This window comes from Phyllobates terribilis, unplaced genomic scaffold (assembly GCF_046119375.1).
Source record: "Phyllobates terribilis strain yellow unplaced genomic scaffold, ASM4611937v1 Scaffold_7__3_contigs__length_470593459, whole genome shotgun sequence".
NCBI lineage: Eukaryota > Metazoa > Chordata > Amphibia > Anura > Dendrobatidae > Phyllobates > Phyllobates terribilis.
Window position 1 is genome coordinate 65,769,161 of NW_027362767.1, and position 15,690 is coordinate 65,784,850.

A 15,690-nucleotide genomic window follows, 5' to 3' on the forward strand; every position below is an offset into this window, starting at 1 on the left:
AGTCCGTGGCCACTGAAGGCCAGCCCTGAAAAAACGCTTCTTTTGCTGTGGTGTGACATCTATACGATGTTGTGCCTGGCCGGTTAATCACAAGAGTAACCACCGATGCTGTGAAATAGGAGGCGGTTCATGGGCCTCCCATCCAGCAGCCGCACAATAATGTCCTCGGAGCTGGACCTGAGTTCTGTGAATCCATTCGCTCATCTCTAATAATGAACAATCAACCATAATTTCTATTGCCGTTTATCTAAAAATATGACCAAACTGAAAACCAGATGACCATACAGTCGGAGCTGAGCTACGTTTGTAACCTGGCTCAACTTGATCTGTGCTATTTCTAGTCATCCTCCATGATGGTGACTCGCCCCCTGAGCCGTGGGGCACTCTGATCCGGGCAATAGGGAAACGGTGGGCGTAGTAGTGGCAACCCGGTTCCGTGGCTCAGGGTGGTCAGGCCAGTGGTAGTCCGTTATGTGCTGTTGATTATGTCCGACTACGCCACCCGTGGATTTGCGGTCATTAGGAACCGCCGCTGCAAGGCAGACCGCTGGGGCTGATGATGTATGTGTAGCACCCCGAGGGCTCGGCTGCTACAGGGGTATTGCACCTCGAACCAGAGGTGTGATATTCCACTCCCGGGTAAGGATGCAGTGTGGACCAGGACTCGTTTAGCTGCATGCACCACACACACCCCATTTCCGAGGGACAGGTCAACGGTGCTCCCACTAGACAGAAGTGCAGGCACGACAGCATCTGTCCCTGGCTGGAGTGGGGCGGGGGGTGGAATACCCAGTGTTGTAGGAGCAGATAGGGGTGGGTTTCTGGGCATAGGTAGGAGCCCATTGGTTGCAAGTCACCTGGGCTCGGGTGTTAGAAGGAGGTATATAAGGTGGGCACCATCTTAGGACAGTCAGTCAGTTGAGCCAGTTCAGAGAGGGGTTCAGCCAGAGAGGGCTGACAGGGAGCTGTGGCTCAGTCTGGGCCCAGCTCCAGAGGCAGGCCTGGAGTGGAGGCCAGAAACAGCAGAAAGAGAGAGGAGAAGGAACGGAAAGGAAAGTAAGAAAGGAACTGGAACAGAGGAGAAAGGAAGCAAGGAACACAGAGAAAGGCCCAGAGACACGAGGACAGAAGGAACCCCATATGCCCAGAGGAGATACAGGGTGAAGGGTTGGCAGAACAGGGTACCGGAACCCAAATTGGTGGAGGCAACAAATTCCTCAGCCAAAGACCGGAGGTTGTTACTATATCTTGGTGCGACCCCTCACTACATCCACCAGGAAAGCATACCGCATAGGGTCAGGGAAACCGGAGATAGGTTTCGCCAACAGGAGGCCCGAGGGAGCTGGACAAAGGTGGGTCACTGGTGGGGACGGCCAGAGAAAGAAAAGGAAGAGAGCCCTGTGCCACGCTCTGGAATTGCCTGGGAGTTGGTCGAGTCCCTTGCCTGGTGAACGCCGCACGGCTCAGGCGGTCCCTCATGTGCACAAGTGACCAGAATAACAACTGTGAGTAAAGCATTGGAAACTGCAATTACAAGTCTCTGTGTTTCATCGCCGCACCAGCACCATCGGTCCTGGGACGCTCACAGCATCACTCCCATCATCCACATTAGCTGCCCTGAGGCAATACTTCTCCCGTGGGGAGTTATCCCATACTCGGCTGCGCACACAACATCAGCCTCAGCAGTCGGCAGCGCAGCGGCGGTCCCCACTGACCGCAATCCACGGGTGGCGTAGTCGGACATTGTTATTACCTAGGACTGCCACTGGTTTGACCGCCACGGAGGACTACAACCCCCAGCGATCCGGCTCCGGGTATCCCCCTGCGCAGCACAGGCCCAGGGGGCGCGTCATATGCAGCTGGGATGGTGTGACTCGCCACGGGAAGAGTGTGGCCCCAGGGCAGTGTAGTGGATGGTGGGAGTGATGGTGGTGAGAGTCCCAGTGCTGATAGTGCTGGAGGAGCAAGGAGCACACAGACGACAGGTTGCAGTCCAGGGTCTTTACTAGAACAGGTAAACTGACCCACAAACAGTCCCGGCTAGGAGGGGACCTGGATGTCTGAGAGCAATGGGGAAATTGACCCTGGTCAGGGTGAGGGTGTAGGCCTACTGTGCTTTCTGCGCTCCTTCTGGCTATCTCCTCCTGATAGGGTAACAGCCCACGGTCCGAGCTCACCGTGTATTCTCGCCTGTATGGCCTGAAACGTGGGTTCCTTTCTGCTCCCGGCCTGGTACGGCTGTGCTGGTCCCTTCTGTTGTGGCAGAGCCTCCAGGCTTCTTAGGCCAAGGAATATACAGTCCCCTGCGGACTGGTTATCTGCTGTAGGATGTGGAATCCTCCCAGCCTCAGACACCAAAGTCTGGTAAATTAAGTCCTTTATCTGCCAAGACTGGCTCACTTCGCCTCTTGTCTCTGGCTTGTGGCTCTCCTCCTGCCACACTTCCTCTTAGGTGCAATACAACTTTCTGTCCCTGCTCTGCTCCGGGACACGTCTCAGTACTGAGACAGGTCATCCAGTCCTCCCTAACCCTGCCCCCAGCACCAGCTTTTATAGGGGCAGCCAGCTCCCCCTACTGGCCTGAGACAGGAGGTACTGCATGCTAATGTTCCCCTGACTAGAGAACCTCCCCCTTGCTCTCAGACACAGCTTTATTATACTTGTGGCATCCAGGCCAGGGTGACACAATGGCACCAGATGACATTGACTCCACCAGTGTTTTCTCGTCACTGTTATTGCAGTTCAGATAGTTTTTTGGGGGCAGTGCACTGTGGCCAGTAGCAGGATGTTGCTTAAAACTTCTACTCACTCAGCAGCAGAGGTCAATGGGGGCGTCCCATCATCCTTTCAGGGCTGCTCTTATCTTCTATGGCTGGACCTGACCACTCTGCCTCTTTCGGTTAGTATAAGTGGTCCTTCTAGATCAGCTTTGCTCCTTTTCCAAGCCTATAGTCACCTTCCTCATTTGTGTTGTGGGTTTCTGGTCTTCCTCCTTCTGGATCGTCTTTTCTGTTGCCCTCCAGTTGGATAGCAGACTACTTCCGTTGGTGCTGGGTTGTTCTATGGACTGTTTCCAGCAGCTTTAGTTTTCTGTAGCTAGTACGGCGAAGCCAAGAGGCACAGTGTACAACTTCTGACAAAGTCATGTGGAGCTTCTTTAAGCGGTCATTGCATATACATGGAGTGTTCTCTCTGTGTGTCCCAAACCCGGAGGAAAGCTGCCATAGCGGTACCAATCAAATTGAGCTGGCGCAAACAACACAAGCGACTTGCTTAGCTGACAAGCAGAGTTATTACTAGAAGACTGAGCTTGTCTAGGGATGTGTATAAAATCTCTGCCAAGTTACAAGTTTTTTTTGTGCACTATTGAATGTTTTACCACCACTCAGGGGGTCCCACTTGTTCTTTTTTAACTTGTCCTTCAGCGCTGAAATGCTCTACATACCGTACTGGCATATCTCCTTTGGCCAATGACTGCAGTGGTTGTGTGCATGACGCGCCCCCTGGGCCGTGTGTGTGTGGGGATACCCGGAACTGGACCCGTTGTGGATGCTGGGGGTTGTAGTCCTTGCGTGGCGGGGACCTGGTCCCGTGGCTCAGGGTGGTCAACCCAAATGGCAGTCTATATGCTGAATGTCCGACTACGCCACCCATGGATTGCGGTCAGAATGAACCGCTGCTGCAGGGCAGACCGCGGAGGCTGGTGTTGTAGGTGCAGGAGAGGATAGTACAACTCCCCACGGGAGGAGTATAGCCTCAGGGCAGCAAGAGTGGATATTGGGGGTGATGGCGCGCAGGAGCAGCAGTAACGACACAGAGTCCTGTAATGCAGTCCAGGGTATTTACTCACAGTTCTTTATCCACGTTACTACAGCTGATCATAACGTCCCGCGTCGCACTGTGTTCACCAGGTGAGGGGCTCGGCCTACTCCCAGATAACTTTGGAGCGTTTCACAGGACCCCCTTTATGTGTCCTTTCTCTGGCCTGTCGTACCCCGCCAGTGACCTCGCTTCTGTCCGGCTGCCTCGGGCCTTCTCTGGTCAACGTTGGTGCCGTTTCCCTGACCCTATGTGGTGCCTTCCTAGGGGGTGTAGCGAGGGGCTGCGCCACATAAAATGTCACAGCCTCCGGTTTCTAGCTGAGGGTAGTTCCCCGCCTCCACTAGTTTCGGGGACCGGTCTCCCCCTTTGCCGGTCCACACCCCTGGGGTCCCTTCGTTCTTTGTTCCTGGACCCTCCTCTGCTCCTCTTCCTTCCTTCTCCTTCCTCCAGGCTCCGGCCGCTCTCCTTGGCCTGCCTGCGGAGCAGAGCTCTGCATGAGCCTCTGCTCCCTGTCTTCTCCTCTGACTGAACTGAACTTTTTTCTCTCTGTCTCTAAGATGGTGCCCACCTTTTATACCTCCTTCTAAGTGCACCCAGGAACTGCCCTCTCCCTCCTATGCACTACATGGTCCCCCCTTCCTCGGTGTTCCCTCCGCCCACTCCAGCCAGGGACAGGGACTGTCGTGCTCTGCTTGGAGCATATCGGTCGCCCTGCCCCCCGGAAATGTGGTGTAATGCATGTCAGGGTCCTGATTCACACTCCAGCCTTACCTAGAAGTGAGATATCGCACATCTGGTTGAGATGCAATACCTCTGTAGCGGCCGAACCCTCGGGGCGCTACATGCACATGTAGGACACCCCAAGAAGATTGGTATCAGGTGACTATTGGTTATCTTATTATTTTTACACTCTGGCTGCTTTAAGGCAATTTATAAAAAAAAAAAATCCTGGGCAACCTCTTTAACCCCTTAATAACATCTGACGTACTAATACGCGTCTGTGCCCTGGGACTTAAGAGCCAGACCCGTATTAGTACGTCATGGCGATCGCGCGCGCACACAGGCTGTGCGGGCGCGATCGCCGCCGGGTGTCAGCTGATTGTCACAGCTGACACCCGGTACTATGTGCAGGGAGCGGTCACGCACCGCTCCCAGCACATTAACCCCCGCGATGCTGCGATCGAAGTCGATCGAAGTCGATCGCGGCATTGCGGGGGCAAGGGGAGGTGATCGCCGATACTCACCTCCTCTTCCGGCTTCCAGCGCAGTCTGCAAAGGCTTCCCGGGTGTTGCCATGACGACCCGATGTCGTCATGACAACATCCGGGTCACCAGAGAGCAGGAAGATTGCTTGGACATGCGCAGTGCATCTCCAAGCAATCTTCACACTGTGCACTTCTGACAGCCTTCATGGCATAGGGATGGTGCTCCATTCCTGTGCCATGCAGGCGATCAGAAAAAAAAAAGTGAAAGTCCCAGAGTGGGACAAAGTAATAAAGTGTATAAACTGTGTGAAAGTGGAAAAAAAAAAAAAAAAAAATGTGCAAAAATATTATAAAAAAATAAAAAAAATAATACACCAAAAATAAAAATATAATGTACCCATCAATAAATATTATTATAAAAAAAATAAAAAAAAAACAATAAAAGTACACATATTTGGTATCGCCGCGTCCGGAACAACCTGACCTATAAAACTGTCCCACTAGTTAACCCCTTCAGTGAACACGGTAAAAAAAAAAAAAAAAAAAACCAAGCAAAAAACAATGCTTTATCACCATACCGCCAAACAAAAAGTGGAATAACACGCGATCAAAAAGACGCATATAAATAAAAATGATACCGCTGAAAACGTCATCTCGTCCCGCAAAAAACAAGCCGCCATACAGCTCCATCAGCCGAAAAATAAAAAAGTTATAGCTCTCAGAATAAAGCGATACTAAAAAATATTTTTTTCTATAAAATAGCTTTTATTGTGTATAAGCGCCAAAACATAGAAAAATTATACAAATGTGGTACCGCTGTAAACGTACTGACCCGAAGAGTAAAGCTGCCTCATCAATTTTACCACACGCGGAACAGAATAAAAAAAAAAAAAAAAAAACAATTCCTGAATTGTTGGTTTTTGTTTATTCTGCCTCCCAAAAATCGGAATAGAAAGCGATCAAAAAATGTCACGTGCCTGAAAATGGCACCAATAACAACGTCAAGTCATCCCGCAAAAAACGAGCCGTCACATGACTGTCTGCCAAAATTTGGAAAAATTATAGCTCTCAAAATATGGCGATGCAAAAACTAGATTTTACAAAAAATGCGTCTTTTAGTGTGTGACAGCTGTCAGTCATAAAAACCCCATATGATTCTGGCATTGCTGTAATCACACCGACCCGAAGAATAAAGTCGTCTAATCACTTATACCGCACAAGGAACGGCGTCAAAAATAAACTCTTGAGTTAGGATTGGGCTAGGGTTAGGGCTGGGTTTGGGGCTAGGGTTAGGGCTGGGTTTGGGGCTAGGGTTGTGCTGGGGCTAGGGTTGTGCTGGGGCTAGGGTTGTGCTGGGGCTAGGGTTGTGCTGGGGCTAGGGTTGTGCTAGGGTTAGGGCTGGGGTTGGGATTTTTTTCAAAAGTAAGAAAAAAAGATGACGATATGGCGACTAGTGTTGAGAGCAAGTGCTCGCTACTTGAGTTTGCATCGGGTGCTCTGGTATGCATTTAGTATCGTGGGTATTTGAGTGACATGCTCGAGTCTCTGCCCCATATGCTTCGCGGCCAAAAAACTTTACGGGGATTGCCTGCCATGCACGAGCGATCCCCGCATGTTTTTTTTTGGGTGTCTAATAACCGTGAAACATGCGGAGCAGGGACTCGAGCATGTCACTCGAGCACACGCTGTACATGGTGCATACCTGAGTACCCGATGCAAACTCAAGTAGCGAGCACTTGCGCTCAAGAATAATGAAAACTTATTCAATATGATGACCTAATGTAAACAAATAATGTGCCGTACCTCTGGGTTCAAAATGTTCACTATACACCTTAATAAAATCTTTGAGGGGTATAGTTTCCAAAATGGGGACACTTGTGGGGGAGCTCCACTGTTTAGGCACATCACGGGCTCTCCAAACGCGACATGGTGTCCGCTAACAAATTGAATGGAAAATCGGCTCAAATTGTTAGCGGACGCCATGTTGCGTTTGGAGAGCCCCTGTGTGTCCAAACATTGGAGCTCCCCCACAAGTGACCCCATTTTGGAAACTAGACCCCCCAAGGCACCTATCTAGATGCATAGTGAGCACTTAGAACCCCCAGGTGCTTCACAAATTGATTCGTAAAAATGAAAAAGTGAAAATAAAACACTTTTTCATTTTTATGAATCAATTTGTGAAGCACCTGGGGTTCCAAGTGCTCACTATGAATCTAGATAGGTGCCTTGGGGGGTCTAGTTTCCAAAATGGGGTCACTTGTGGGGGAGCTCCTATGTTTGGGCACACAGGGACTCTCTAAATGCAACATGGTATCCGCTAACAAATTGAATGGAAAATCGGCTCAAATTGTTAGCGGACACCACATTGCGTTTGGAGAGCCCCTCTGTGCCCAAACTTTGGAGCTCCCCCACAAGTGACCCCATTTTGGAAACTAGACCCCCCAAGGCACCTTTCTAGATGCATAGTGAGCACTTGGAACCTGCAGGTGCTTCACAAATTGATTCGTAAAAATGAAAAAGTGAAAAAAAAAACACTTTTTCAATTTTATGAATCAATTTGTGAAGCACCTGGGGTTCCAAGTGCTCACTATGAATCTAGATAGGTGCCTTGGGGGGTCTAGTTTCCAAAATGGGGTCACTTGTGGGGGAGCTCCAATGTTTGGGCACACAGGGACTCTCTAAATGCAACATGGTATCCGCTAACAAATTAAATGGAAAATCGGCTCAAATTGTTAGCGGACACCACATTGCGTTTGGAGAGCCCCTCTGTGCCCAAACTTTGGAGCTCCCCCACAAGTGACCCCATTTTGGAAACTAGACCCCCCAAGGCACCTTTCTAGATGCATAGTGAGCACTTGGAACCCCCAGGTGCTTCACAAATTGATTCGTAAAAATGAAAAAGTGAAAAAAAAAACACTTTTTCATTTTTATGAATCAATTTGTGAAGCACCTGGGGTTCCAAGTGCTCACTATGAATCTAGATAGGTGCCTTGGGGGGTCTAGTTTCCAAAATGGGGTCACTTGTGGGGGAGCTCCAATGTTTGGGCACACAGGGACTCTCCAAATGCAACATGATATCCGCTAACAAATTGTCGGCTCAAATTGTTAGCGGATATCATGTTGCATTTGGAGAGTCCCTGTGTGCCCAAACATTGGAGCTCCTCCACAAGTGACCCCATTTTGGAAACTAGACCCCCCAAGGCACCTATCTAGATGCATAGTGAGCACTTGGAACCCCTAGGTGCTTCACAAATTAATTCGTAAAAATGAAAAAGTGTTTTTTTTTTCACTTTTTCATTATTACGAATCAATTTGTGAAGCACCTGGGGGTTCCAAGTGCTCACTATGCATCTAGAAAGGTGCCTTGGGGGGTCTAGTTTCCAAAATGGGGTCACTTGTGGGGGAGCTCCAAAGTTTGGGCACAGAGGGGCTCTCCAAACGCAATGTGGCGTCCGCTAACAATTTGAGCCGATTTTCCATTCAATTTGTTAGCGGATACCATGTTGCATTTAGAGAGTCCCTGTGTGCCCAAACATTGGAGCTCCCCCACAAGTGACCCCATTTTGGAAACTAGACCCCCCAAGGCACCTATCTAGATGCATAGTGAGCACTTGGAACCCCTAGGTGCTTCACAAATTGATTCGTAAAAATGAAAAAGTGTTTTTTTTTTCACTTTTTCATTATTACGAATCAATTTGTGAAGCACCTGGGGGTTCCAAGTGCTCACTATGCATCTAGAAAGGTGTCTTGGGGGGTCTAGTTTCCAAAATGGGGTCACTTGTGGGGGAGCTCCAAAGTTTGGGCACAGAGAAGCTCTCCAAACGCAATGTGGTGTCCGCTAACAATTTGAGCCGATTTTCCATTCAATTTGTTAGCGGATACCATGTTGCATTTAGAGAGTCCCTGTGTGCCCAAACATTGGAGCTCTCCCACAAGTGACCCCATTTTGGAAACTAGACCCCCCAAGGCACCTATCTAGATGCATAGTGAGCAGTTGGAACCCCCAGGTGCTTCACAAATTGATTCATAAAAATGAAAAAGTGTTTTTTTTTTCACTTTTTCATTGTTACGAATCAATTTGTGAAGCACCTGGGGGTTCCAAGTGCTCACTATGCATCTAGATAGGTGCCTTGGGGGGTCTAGTTTCCAAAATGGGGTCACTTGTGGGGGAGCTCCAATGTTTGGGCACACAGCAGCTCTCCAAACGCAACATGGTGTCGCTAACAATTTGAGCCAATTTTGCGTTAAATTTGTTAGCGGACACCATGTTGCATTTAGAGAGCCGCTGTGTGCCCAAATATTGGAGCTCCCCCACAAGTGACCCCATTTTGGAAACTAGACCACCCAAGGCACCTATCTAGATGCATAGTGAGCACTTGGAACCCTCAGGTGCTTCACAAATTGATTCATACAAATGAAAAAGTGTTTTTTTTTTTCACTTTTTCATTGTTACGAATCAATTTGTGAAGCACCTGGGGGTTCCAAGTGCTCACTATGCATCTAGATAGGTGCCTTGGGGGGTCTAGTTTCCAAAATGGGGTCACTTGTGGGGGAGCTCCAATGTTTGGGCACACAGGGACTCTCTAAATGCAACATGGTGTCCTCTAACAAATTTAACGGAAAATCGGCTCAAATTGTTAGCGACACCATGTTGCGTTTGGAGAGCCGCTGTGTGCCCAAACATTGGAGCTCCCCCACAAGTGACCCCATTTTGGAAACTAGACCCCCCAAGGCACCTATCTAGATGCATTGTGAGCACTTGGAACACTCAGGTGCTTCACAAATTGATTCATAAAAATGAAAAAGTGTTTTTTTTTTTCACTTTTTCATTGTTACGAATCAATTTGTGAAGCACCTGGGGGTTCCAAGTGCTCACTATGCATCTAGAAAGGTGCCTTGGGGGGTCTAGTTTCCAAAATGGGGTCACTTGTGGGGGAGCTCCAAAGTTTGGGCACACATGGGCTCTCCAAACACAACATGGCGTCCGCTAATTATTCAAGCAAATTTTACAATCAAAAAGTCAAATAGCGCTCCTTCCCTTCCGAGCCCTGCCGTGCGCCCAAACAGTATTTTTTCCCCAAATATTGGGTATCTGCGTGCCCAGGGGAAATTGCACAACAAATTTTGGGGTCCATTTTTTCTTGTTACCCCTGTGAAAATAAAAAAAATTGGGTCTAAATTAACATTTTTGTGAAAAAAGTTAAATGTTCATTTTTTTCTTCCACATTCAAAAAATTCCTGTGAAGCACCTGAAGGGTTAATAAAGTTCTTGAATGTGGTCTTGAGCACCTTGAGGGGTGCAGTTTTTAGAATGGTGTCACTTTTGGGTATTTTCTGTCATAAAGACCTCTCAAAGTGACTTCAAATGTGATGTGGTCCCTAAAAAAATGGTTTTGTAAATTTTGTTGGAAAAATGAGAAATCGCTGGTCAACTTTTAACCCTTATAGCTCCCTAACAAAAAAAAATTTTGGTTCCAAAATTGTGCTGATGTAAAGTAGACATGTGGGAAATGTTATTTATTAACTCTTTTGTGTGACATATCGCTCTGATTTCAGGGCTTAAAAATTCAAATTTTGAAAATTGCAAAATTTTCAAAATTTTCGCCAAATTTCCGTTTTTTTCACAAATAAACGCAAGTGATATCGAAGAAATTTTTCCACAATCATGAAGTACAATATGTCACGAAAAAACAATCTCAGAATCAGGGGGATCCGTTGAAGCGTTCGAGAGTAATTACCTCATAAAGTGACAGTGGTCAGAATTGTAAAAATTGGCCCGGTCATTAACGTGCAAACCACCCGCGGGGCTTAAGGGGTTAAAGAAGAACAACCTTCTCTAATTGAATTTCTTGACTCGCCACCAATATAATTTGGCAATCTTCTTTGACCTCCTTTTCCAAGACGATAAACTTACAGTATCTGCTCCTTTTGCAGAACATAAGAGGGAGACTCATACTTGAGGAAAACTCCAATTTTTTGATTCAGGTAGTTATTACCAGTTTTCTTTCTGAGGAAAAATTTATTCGATCATCTTCTGGTGGTGATGAGTTATTACAAACTACAAGAAGCGCCATGAATATAGAATCGGTTCTGGAAAAAAATAACTGTACAGGAAGAAATGTTGGTGTAGCCTCTTCCCGATTCAGGTAATATGTTATGGTTGTATGTTTATATGGTTGAAGTGATTTAGAAAAGCATTTGAGAGAAATAAACTTAATGGAAGAAATTCTACCTTCTCTACAACAGGCCAAAGACCTGACACTTCTGGGGAATATGTCGGAGTCACTGCCCTTGCCCCAGTCTTTTCTATTACAAAGGGACAAGGCTGATGGCTAAAGATGTGGTTGGATGAAATGGTTTTTAAATCTATTCTCTCCACCATCCATTTGAAGGTGAATTGGTTTTTAGACTAGTTTTTAGTTACGATCCTTGAAAAAGTCAAGACAAACAGAAGGCTTTTCCTAAGTCCAAACAATCCAATAAGGTTGTTTTAATCCTTCTGGTTCCAGGCTGGAAGAGTCCTGAAAGAAGCAAGGGGTAATTTTAAAAAGTGGCAAGAGAAGGTATACACTATCTTTCTCAGTCACACAGATCATAAAAAACAATTACACCAAGTTGAACAAAAGGTTCTTCTTTTAAAAGAAATGGAAAAATTGACCTGAATCATATGGAGGACACATATTTTCATATTCTTTTTTTTCTATCAGAAATTTCACCAGTTTGACATTGCTCAAGATCAAGAAATCCTTCACTTGCAGGTCTCCTCGCTCCCCTTTGTGATCTCTTTAGCACTCGGAATATTCATCAAGTTTATGGTGGAAATTGTACCATACCTGGGCATACTTGTGACAGCAGCACAAGCCAAGTGTCCATGGGAAATGATATGTCAATCTTTGGGTCCATGGCTGCATCCTTAGAGACAATCGCTTGGTGTGAAGGCCACACGAGACCTCTATAGTCTCTAAACCAATGGTTTCACTGCATACAACGACTGTTATGCCTCTCCTCAAACTATCGAGAGTATGGTATGAGAGGCACTAAAGGCATAAAACAATGGGGACCGCAGTAGCCCATCTGTCACTGGGGAGGTACAAGACCAGGATGTCTGTGAGCCATTTAAAAGAGTGATGCAAACTTCCGCCATCAGGGTCGATGAGATCCATCACATTCTTGTACAGCCCCTGTACGGAACCATGAGAATTCTAGATGACAGAATCATCTTCAATTTAAGTTCATCCTTTTTACCCAGTGTTCTCAGAAGTTCACTTCCAAAGATATTGTGTTTCCTCCCATTTGTCCAAATCTTTCAAATCCTCAGATGGAAAAAATTTCCATCCTGGATGTTTGCAGGATGGCGCCAAAGTACCTGGAGACTTGAATGGTTAATATCCTTTTCATTCAATTTCAGGATATAAACAAACAAAAGAAGTTATGCAAAATAACTTTTATTCTAGCTGGATCAAGAAGGCAATTTTTGGATCACAAGTAACCTTTTTTTTTTTAACTCTGGACAAATTCGGGGTCCAATTCACCAATATTTTGTCACTTGGTTGAGAAGGTTAGCTCATCAAGCAGATTTGCTGCTACCTTGTCTACTCACCATACCGTTTCGACTCAATTCTGTTTGGAATTACTATCTGTAAAAGTAAAATAGTTCAAGTGGGTTGTCCCTCCGTAAGGATATGTTCACACTAACTTTTTATTTGGTCCATGCATACAACAGATAGCACATGGAACAATCGTCGTCTATGTGCTTGTGCACGTGGGTAAGAGACCCTGAGGTCCATGCAGAAAAATTGCAGCATTTTCTAGAGGGGTCCAGTTTACAGACTAGACTAATGTGTACAAATAGCAGGCTGCTCCCGCAACCGTTCACTGTTCAGATGAGCACATGGAGCCAGTCAACTTTTTAATTTGTGGACTTGACTGATCCGATGGGTCCAGTGCTCAGCTGAATTTAGGCTAAAGGTTGTTACTTGACTGGAGAAAATCAAATTAGTTCTTTAATTTGGTTTACAGAAATTTTCCATGATGGCGCACTAATGTTGTTATCCTGCTTAAATAGTTACATGTAAAACACTGACACAATAAAAATGAAATGGCTTTTAACCTCTGTGTTTTCTGTCCCTATTAGGCCTTACATTAACCCTAAAGACTCTCGGCCATCATGTTATACAGAGTCTGCACAGAAGTGCACAGATTCTCTGCAGCTATGGTCGTAGGCACACCATTAAGTTACCCAAATAGGTTGTAGCTAAATGCCTTAATATCCAATTCATATGGCGCAAAATGACCATTTTCTCACTTGATATAATTTACAAGTGCCTAATTATTCCCTAATAAGGTATCTTAAAACTTGTATTACTTTTTCAATAAAGCCGCTCAATAGGTTAAAAAAAATTAGCTTCATTGACACTGAGAACCACATTGCCATTGGAATACTGTGCTGTTTGGCAGTAGTAATAATTAAACATTCACTTTTTGGGCCACAAAACCCCTGAAGACAGGAGTCTTTTTTACTTTTTTTACGGTTTTATACATGCCAGGTAGGCTCTGATTTAAATACTAGAATGGAAGTGTGGTTCTAAGTGTCATTGAACCTTGATTTTTCTTTGCTTAGCTTTTTTTTTAAACATCTCTTCACAACTTTTTATTAACCTTTTAATAAAGTTTTGAAACTTGCCATTAGGGAAGAATTCTGAACTTATAAATGAAACAGAGTGGTAAATAGAAATTTTCATAATACACAAACCATGATGAGGAAACATGTTGTAGACGAGCAATGACAAGTAAGTCTAGTTGTCAGAAGCTCTTAGCATTGCACAGAGATATCTTGGTACATTGCAGTGGACATTGTGGTCAGCAAAAGTGTAGCTATAGAGGGGTGCAAATGTAGCAGTGACACCCAGGCCCTCGTGTTGTTAGAAAATTGTCTTATAAATGGCACATTAAGTGGGAGTTACAGATTTTGCATTTGGGTTCCAGTAGCTTCATGTAACTCCTTTAATGGTTGACTAGTTGAAAAATGCATAATCTCTATGTGTTCTAGCTGCTCATAGTATAATTGAACTGCAGCCATATTATCCATGGGATATTTAAATTCATTGCACAATTTTCACTTTCTTACCTACAGACATGTTTCCATTATCGACTTCAGAGGAGGAATCGGAAAGCAGTCGGAAATTACACCAGTTATTGAATACAGTCACTGATGGACTTGTCTGGGTCATTGCAAAGAGTGGAATCCCTTTCCGTCAACAGTCCACCCGTCTGGCCAATTTACTGATGCTTCTATCACATGTTAGACATGCCAGGTATGTGGACAATGATAACGAATCTAGAGACCAATTCAGCAGTTAATACACTGCACAATACTACAACTGACTCCATCTCTTGATGATAGAACATCATCACTTATTTGCAGATGGCATCTAATTTGGTCCTCCAAAAGCCTTTATCTAGCTAAGTATTCTTTTGACGTCCACCATGATGGTAAGCATCTGTGAATATTTTTTGCTTTAAAGGGATATTCCAAAGGGATAGGGGATAACTTTCCAATCGCTGGGGGTGAGACTTTTGGGACCCCCACCGATCATGAGAAGCAGGGCTCTGAAGAGCCCCTTGTGAATGGAGCTGTGGTCAATAGTGCTCACATACACTCCATGCATTTTTTATGCTATACCAGCGGAGCAGAGCGCTTGGCTATCTCCGGCATTCCCATTAAAAATGAATGGAGTGGATGTGTGTATGATCGACCACCGCTCTGTTTACACGGCGCTCGTCAGGACCCCGGTTCTCGGCATCGATTTGGATTTCTGCTATCAGACCCCCCAACTATTGGGAAATTATTCTTTATCTGATGAATAGGGGATAAATATCAAACTTGAGACAACCCCTTTAAAGCATAAAATGTATGCAAATGCATACCATCATGATGAAGCCTAAAAGAACACTTGGTTTGATAGAGGTTTTTGGAGGAACTGAAACGTTGCTGTGCTTTGGATTGGGGATAACTTACACACTTGCTACCGTCACTTAAAACAAACACTAAATTGATATATGGCTACACAGGGGCAAACATTGGGAGGCCATCATGCCATGTGGGAAGACTGTGGAGGCTATCATACTTTGTGGGTAGGTCATCATACTGTATGCGGTGGTTCTGAAGAGGCTATCATACTGTGTGGAGGTGGCTGTGAGCTCCAGAATACTGTGTTTGGCGGACTGTAAAGAAATCATACTGTGCATGGGGGGCAGTAGGGAGCATCATACGGTGTTCCCCCTACAAAGTATGATGGCCCCACCTCACAGGTTAATATCCCTCCACACAGCCCCCAATTATACAGTATGACAGTCCCCACAATATATGAAGGCTCCCACAGCCCCTTGCACACAGTATCCTGGACCCACAGCACCACACAAGATGTAATACCCCCACAACTCCCCTGCACGGTATGATGGCCCCATAGCCCCCCTCACACGGTATCATGACCCCATGGCCAACCCACACACGGTATGATGTCCTCCCACACAGTATGAAGTCAACAACACACAATATTATGGCCCTCGCAGCTCCCTAATCAGTATAATGGCACCAAAGCCTGCCACAAACATAATAATCATCCCCCACAGCCTGCCAAACATGGTATGATGGCTCCATATC

General features: G+C 45.9%; 1 protein-coding gene across 3 annotated transcripts in view; it reads left to right on the forward strand.

Annotated features, from left to right (window-relative positions):
• ESR2 (estrogen receptor 2) overlaps nt 1-15,690 on the forward strand; it is an 83,983-nt gene that overhangs the window by 46,159 nt on the left and 22,134 nt on the right. For all 3 annotated transcript variants that reach the window (XM_073638684.1, XM_073638683.1, XM_073638682.1), the window contains one exon: nt 14,161-14,341. In XM_073638684.1, coding sequence (XP_073494785.1) covers nt 14,161-14,341 — 181 coding nt within the window. The remainder of the gene's footprint in view (nt 1-14,160; nt 14,342-15,690) is intronic.